We start from the raw sequence: 8,165 nt of genomic DNA on the forward strand, positions 1-8,165 counted from the left end.
TGGGTGACCCTAGTAGTTCCCTTAATGGTATGATGGCATTTCTCTTTTTTGGTAGTCCAATTCCTCTAAGTTTAAACCTTAGCTTCAATTTGTAATGTCTTTCTTGTATTTGATGATTCTCCAAGTCTCTCATTCTAAAGTCAGAGTAAAATCAAGATTGATGCTCTAATCTTAATCAGAGATGTACTTTGGATTTAAGGAAAAGAGAAAACTTGTCAAATTTGATGTTAGATATGTTGATATTTAAATCCATTTACTAGTTTAATCTCGCACGCATGATTTGGGGACTATTTCCTAGCTTGTTTCTCCCCTCTTAATCAAACCACAAAAGATACCAATTAAATTCACCATTTTTCTTTTACCATATTAAAGTAGATCTCGTGCAATTTTTAAAATCCATCCAAATCAAGTCAAATTGAACTTTTAAATATTTAATTTTACTAATGAAGTTGTCATATCATTCATATTTATATAAGTTAGTATTTATATAAATATTATACTAGTTTATTTTTCTCACGGTCTTACTTTTAATCCTTCATTTTATTTATTTTTGCCTCTTATTCTCAAAATTTTCCCTCCCTACCAAGGCTTTTCCCATCCCATCTCTTTACACAGCCAGTTACTTGCTTTCGCAAGTAACATCCCTTTGGTTTTACATTGCGTACGAAAAGATGCTTTCGCCTTGATTCTTCATTTAACAGCTCACTATTAAGACGTATCTCAAAAACAGCTCATTGACAAACAATCTTACAAATCAATTAACCTCTTGATCACGTTTATGTTCCGTTGATAATTATGCCTCTTACAAATCAATTAACCTCTGGATCACGTTTATGTTCCGTTGATAATTATGCCTCGTCCTTGTGGGTATAGTGTTTGCTTCCAATATTGAACCTACCTACCTTAGACTGTATATGTAGATGTATATAGCTAGCTAGTAAACTAAACTAGAAAATGTGCAACCTTAAATCTAGAGATCGAAATATTCTTATGGTGTCAAGATCAGCAATACCACTATCTTATTAGAAACAATAAAATAATTACGAGAACAAATCATAAATTTCAAGTGATAATAATGTCAATACATATTACTACCTCGTAAACCCTAAAACTTAAGTGTTGGTTTTGTCTTGTATTGTTATTTTCATTTGACTTTTGAGAACCATGAGATTTGATTATTTTAATTATGATGGGACCATATATACATTTAAGGTGAATTAACTAGAAACATTTGACTCTTCGGAACCTTGAATTTTTTTTTTTTTTTAACTTGGCTGGTGAGAGTTGAGAATGAGATGGGATCATTTCTTCAAATCCATTTACCTGCATCTACCTCTTGTGAAGTAGGTTATTTTCATAATTGGAATCGATGAAGGTAGAGATTACAAAAATAAGTTTTGTCTTTTTGAATAAATTTTTTTACATACGTATGATCAGATAATTGAATCCGTTAACATGTTTAAAAAATTCAATCATTTATCAAATATGTTAAATCTTGTTGATGGTCGATATGCTTTTTAAGTCATAATTTAACAAATTATTTGTTTAAATTTACATTGTTGAAATTATGATTGAATCGTACTCCCTTAGTTTATTATAATTGTTATCCTAGATTGTTTTTAAAAAGATAAAGAAAAAATCAATAAATAAAAGAAAGAATAATAATCTTAAAAAATTGACATTATCATCATTAATTTATTTTTTATTTTTATTTTGTAACTCATCATTAATGTTATAAAAAATATAAGTGAGAAAAGAGATTAATGTTACGTTAAAAAAAGTAAATATTAGGATCAGGTGAAGAATGGAGGTATATATTACCCCTTCATTCTTAATTATAAGATCATTTCAATTAATTCACTTCCCTTAAGAAAAATAATTAATTTAGTTAATTACATTAGATCTGTTAATTAATTATACTATCATTTTAAAATTATAATTTTCTTATCTCTCTATCCACTTAATTATTTTTCATTAATGTTTGGAGAAAAAATAATTAAGTAAAAGTATGTAAGAAAAAAATAATTAATACATTTAGAAATTAGAAAATAATCTTATAAAAAAACAAACAAAATTTTGAAAAAAAAATTTATAATTAGAGACGGAAGAAGTATATAATTTGCTTATGTGCAATATGCCAACTGCAAGTGCCTAATGAATTTGGAATTCAATTACCAAAATTGTTGCTAGCATAAAACATGGTTTCAAAGTCAGAATTAGGAAAGGTGAAGGGGCTTCTTTAGGTATGACAGGTGTTTAGGAGATGAATGTTTATGTAGTTCAGTTTCTTGTGTGCACATATATAGATGCGAATCGAGGATTTTTACTACAGTGGGCAATGGCACTTTGAAAAACTTTCCACATAAATTCCATGAGATATCCAACTGAGAATAAAACCATCTTTGTTATGTGGTTATTTGGAGACCATCATATCCTGGTTTGTATTAGTGGCTTGGCTTGTTCATACATCAAATGCTCAACTTCCCTTGTCATTTGCAGGGTTTCGGAATCAGATTGTCAAGCAGCATTGAATCTAGTGAGACAGAAGGTCCAACAATTCCATCATTATGCCACTTTAATTGATCAAATCCAAGGGATTTTTTTTATTATCAATAAATGTTAATTTATTAATTTGATTAAAAATATCAGTTGGAAGAATTTAAAGTCGTGATTAGTTGCGGATCTACGTTGACTCCAGGGTATACTTGCATCTCCTTATTTTTTGAAATTCATTAAATTTGTAAATAAAATCTTATATTTTTATATTTTATTTCATTTATATTTATATAATTGAACCCATTAATTTTATTTTTTATAATTTGTCTCCACTGATTTAAGGTCTTGGATCTGTCACCGACGGTGATCTCTTCTCTCTTCCCAACACCAAAATAATTTTATATCTCTTTTATTTCTTGATGGACTTTTAAGCTTTAAGCTTCTACAAGAAGGAGACGAATGTGAAGATTGGTTGGCTAATTAATCATGGAATTTCCTCGGACTAAGAGTCTAAGACTGTATTGAGGACAAGTTTTCGTTCTCGGATCAGTTGTCCCTTGTTAATTAGCCGATGCTTTTGGTGTAGCAGCCTAAACATTAGTAGTTATTTTATTGCTTTCTGAATATATAAAAAAATCAATATTTCTTTATTAATACTTTTATGTACAATTCAATAATAATTAATTGTGTGCAATAAGTATGCCTTTTGCCTTTCTAACATTCTCCTTATATAAAATTCCTCCTCGAGCAGCGCCACAGAATAATGCTACATGCACTCCTCCAATTTGGCCCCTTTAATCCCATTTTAAGATGTATTCATGAACAAGTGTGCGTGGTGAACCTGCGTGCGATTTTGTTTTTTTTCTTAGATATGTTTTTAATCTTTTAAAGTTGAGTTTTAATTCTTTAAATTTAAAATTGTTTTTTAGTCTTTAAAATTCACAAAATATTTATATTTTTGTAGTACTTCTATATAGCATGAGTCAAACAGTAATTTACCACAACTTTTTATCATCAACATTTATTTTTTTAATTTACATTTTAAAGTACACTTGATTTAAATTAAAAATTGTCATAACTAAGATAGGAAAAAATTAAAAATTGATTAATCATTTTAGAAACTGCTTTAATTTTTTTATTAACTTGATTTTCACAACTTCAAATTACCGAAAAATCATACTTTAAAATATGAAATAGAAAATTAAATTATGACGGTAAAAAATATTAAAAATTATGAATATTTTATTTTCTATTTGATTCACACTTTTCATAATGACAAAAAAATATTTTACAGAAACTAAAAAACCAACTTCAAATTTAAAAGATTAAAAAGTAAATAACTCACATTTGAGTGACAAAAATGTATTTAAATTTTTTTTGTTACTCCAAATTGCACATCAAAGTTCATATAACAACCTGTTTGACGTACTAGTAAATGTTTATTAGCCAATTGTGTCCGCATTAGAAAAAGAAAAGGGGGAAATTACGCAAAGAAAGGCGTAAATCATACTTCGATCAATTACATCCCGTAGAAAAAGGTTTTCTCAATTTTTTTTAAGCATTAACTTAAAGTGATTGGCTTGTATGGCATGGCATCAAGTTTCCACAACGCACTTTACAAGTCAACTTATTCGAATGAATCATTTCGTCTTAATTAGGCTTTAAATCAAACCATCTTTTCCATATTTTCCTAGGAATCTATTGCGTTTTGCAAACTATATTCAAAAGGCAAAAACAAAATATTCTTGTGGGGAAAGCAAATCGCTGTCCACTATCCAGGATTTTAAGTATGTTCCAGCCATTGGTGTAAACCTTCACAGACTATGCGGTGAGGGATTTGCCACATTCATACAATTAATCAAAAGACAAAGATAGAATGATTCATATTTTATCTCAATAAATCCAACTTAAAATACACATTAACATTCAAGATGTAACTTGTAAGTGTGTTCGTGTTTGCGTCTCCTTTGACATTATGCAGCAAACTTGTTTCAACATTTTTGCATTGGAACGTGTAAACATGACTGAAATTTCTAATCTTGGCGTATTTTTATTCATCAATGTTAATTATTAATTTTATTAAAATGTTAACAGGAGGATATGAATCTTCTCACATCTTTCTTTCCTTCGATCCTTAAATTTTTTATTTTTAACTATCAAATCAATTTTATAACTTTTGCCCAATCTATATTTAATGGTATCAATTCATGAATGCATGGACGCCAAGAAATTCATTTCCATGTGCAGTTGACCCCTTGCATGTCAAGCTTTGTCTGGTACTATGTGTCAATTGATTCTTCGTCAAGGACCAAGCCCCACTTCAAAGCGTGTGCCGATGTTGCCTAGAAATTTCTAGCAAACTTTTAGAAACGCTCTCCTATCCCTATAGACTTTTTGTCATGCAAGACGCGTGGCTATCATGACTCACTTAACAGTTAAGGACTTAAAAAAGTCTTGTATCTCTTTCAATGCCCTTAATCACATTCACATAACAATTGTTAAAACAAATTGCTAACCATGCTTTGGTTCTCTAATTTTCCTCTCAGGTTATTGAATTGTGCTGATGTCATTATATATTTTACGGGAAAATAGAAGAGGGTATGTGAGGTTTTGCTACAATGAAGATTTGAACCTAAAACTAAGCAAATTATCAATGGAAAAAAAGGGAATGCAACTGTCAAGTTACAATGAGTCTAAACTCAAACACTTTTGGCTGATTCATTAATTCACCATTGTTCTGTACATGCATTGGGACAAAACTTTGAAGGGAAAAAACGCAAAAGGAACCAAAAACCATGACCTTTTTTTCTTTCTTATCTATAGATTGATCATCTCTTACATAACTCTCTTCATTCTAAACCTTTTATTATTATCATTTTTTTAGTATTATTTTAACTAGAAACTTCATCCAAAAGCTTGTACCTTCTCACCTTATTCCTGAAGACCTGTTTTGTGGTACCACTTCTTGTGATGTTTTCTGACCTAGTCCTCCTCAGTCTCTCTTCCAAGGCACCATTGGTGACAATCCTCTTCCGGGTCGATACCAAAACCAGCGAAGATTTCGGTGGAGAATTGGATGCTGATGGTGATCGTGATGACTCTGGTGACTTTGGTTTCTTAATGGGTTTCTGGATTTGGAGATGAAGAACACTCCCTTTCACTTCCTTCTTCACCGGTCCAATATTTTGAGCACTGTTGTTATTACCATTCCTGATTCGCTTGTACCTCCTCTCATCATCATTGTTCCTAATAGATGAGGAAGAGTTTGATGAATTGGTTGACTTCTCTTTGGTGTCCTCTCTTTGACTCAAACACCAATTGCAGGTTCCAAGAGACTCTGGCTTTGGGTAGAGATTGCTGCAGTATCTGCCAATTTTGACAAACATAAAGGGTTATTATTAATGAAAGAACCAAATTAACAAAATCACCCAATTGCAAACTAGTTATGTATGATTAAATCACACAGAAGGGTCAAGACTAAGAAATTAGTCTCTTATAGTACGATGAATCAAGGTTCAAATTCTCGCCAAAAAAATGTTCTAATTTAATATCTGACTGTGCTTGAATAGAAATTATTTCAGAAAACATAAATATAGTTTTTTTTTAATGATATGTACCTACCTGTGTTGAGATCTGAATTGGCAGACTTTGCATTGAAAAAGCTGATCAGAGAAGCCAAGATCCCCACACATGCAACATTCAGTGTTGTTGGGTTTAGAGTGAGTTGTTCCTTTGGTTGTCATGTTTTGCTGTATGCGTTGTTTGTCATCGAGAGAGAGAGAGAAGGAGAGAAGATATTGATAATTGAGGAATAGCTATGTGTCTATGGCCACACAAGAAAAGGCATGGAGACCCACAAATGACAAACCCGAGTCCTTATATATAAATAAAAACAGATCGATGGACTTGAGTTTCCGTGTGACCGTGTTTGTGAAGGTTTGTTGTATGTATATTTAAATGCAGCAATTTCGTGTTGATGTAGGAAAGGGAAATTTATTGAATAATGGAGGCTCTTTGGGGAATGGGAACGGGGGATAGGGACATTCTTTACAAGCTAGCTGCACTTTTAAAAAAAAATAATAGTTAATTAGTGTTTCTAGAATATTAATTAAAAAATTAAAAAATTATCCTAAAAATTATAAGAAAATATAAAAAAAATCATAAATAATATGATTTTGTGTGTGTTAATAATTTTTTATCTACTTAATCAATATTCCGAAAATATTCATTAATATTTATCTTTAAAAAATAAATAATAAAAGAAATTTTGAAATTGATTGATTTATGGATTGGTCCAGTTCGACCCCATAAATGTGATATTCCAAAGGAGGGTGTCATGGTCATGGCCTCATAGCCTCTCCTGGCCTAGTCGTAGACTCGTGAGGGAATGGTAGACGAGGACTTGTAAATGCCAAAATGGAACATTGGTCGGGCCAAAAATGTTAAGATGAATTAAGGGGAACCTTATCTAAGCCAATGAAGCCACCACTCTTTATGGTTCTACATTGAGAGAACTACATAATTTCCAAGGTTTTTTTTTCATAATATATTTTTTGCAACATATTTTATAATTGAGAGAGACAGGGAGGGACTAAAAGAGAGATAGGATGAGAAAGTAAATCATACAATATAACGAAAAATTGTGTGTAAGAATAATATATTTCAATTTTTTTTCTTTGATAGTGAGTGCACGGTTAATAAGGGAATTTTAAATTTTTTATCCCCCAATTTTTATATTTATCTTACAATATTCTTTATAATTTTCCTCACTTTTCATCATGTTTATCAGATGTATTATTTTATTTTTCTTTCCTTGTTTCCTTCTTATCTCTCTATGCACCTCCAAAGGATGTGCAAAAATATATTTATTTTTTGAAAGTATATACTTAAGAAAGATAATAAGAAAGAAAATAAAAAATAATAAATGTGATGAATAGTGAAAAAAATAAATAGATAACAATGGTAATTAAAAGTATCATCTTGTGCACTAATTATGCTATTCCTTTATTTATTTATATACAAAGCTCTATTCACTTAAAGAAAAACTCTAATTAAAAGTTTAATGATTTCCACTCTTTGATAGTAATATTGTTCTATATTAAAGACTTAAAATATTAGTCATAAAAAATATAATTATTTTTCACAACAAATAGATAGAATATTTGACCTCATCATTATAATCAATTTTTTCATATTTTTGCAAACGCTTATCTCCTAAGTTTATATATTGTTTTGGTCTACTAATACCAATGGAAACTAGAACATATGATGATAAGGTTAATGATTAGACTATCAAAAATAATAATTAAAACTATTAATAGAAGATTAGTCACAAATGTGTAGAAGCAAATGACTTTGATGTTTTGATGATGATCATGATGATTTGATGCAAATGCGCTTTTCAAGTTTAATTCAAGACAATGATTCAAGAATACAAGACACAACATCAAGATGATCACTAGTATTTTAAGGAGGGAATTCCTAATTGATATAACAAAAGGTTTGGCCATTAAGTTAAAAAGTGTTTTTCAAGAGATTTACTCTCTGGTAATCGATTACCAGATGATGTAATCGATTATCAGGGGCCAAAAATGGTTTACAACAACTATTAAAAAATTTGAATTCAAATTTTAGACTGTGTAATCGATTACCAATTACCAGCAGTTAAT

The 8,165-nt window shown here is 30.1% G+C and overlaps 1 protein-coding gene across 1 annotated transcript; it reads right to left on the reverse strand.

Annotated features, from left to right (window-relative positions):
• Positions 1-5,190: 5,190 nt before the first annotated feature.
• On the reverse strand, positions 5,191-6,493 carry LOC100802817 (uncharacterized). The gene is made up of 2 exons (XM_003544773.5): positions 6,118-6,493; positions 5,191-5,862 (listed from the first exon to the last, which is right to left on the reverse strand). Exons 1-2 carry the CDS (start codon positions 6,237-6,239, stop codon positions 5,388-5,390), a joined length of 597 nt encoding a protein of 198 aa, XP_003544821.1. The 5' UTR covers positions 6,240-6,493; the 3' UTR covers positions 5,191-5,387.
• Between the last annotated feature and the right edge of the window lie 1,672 nt (positions 6,494-8,165).

This window comes from Glycine max, chromosome 14, assembly GCF_000004515.6.
Source record: "Glycine max cultivar Williams 82 chromosome 14, Glycine_max_v4.0, whole genome shotgun sequence".
NCBI classification, from domain to species: domain Eukaryota; kingdom Viridiplantae; phylum Streptophyta; class Magnoliopsida; order Fabales; family Fabaceae; genus Glycine; species Glycine max.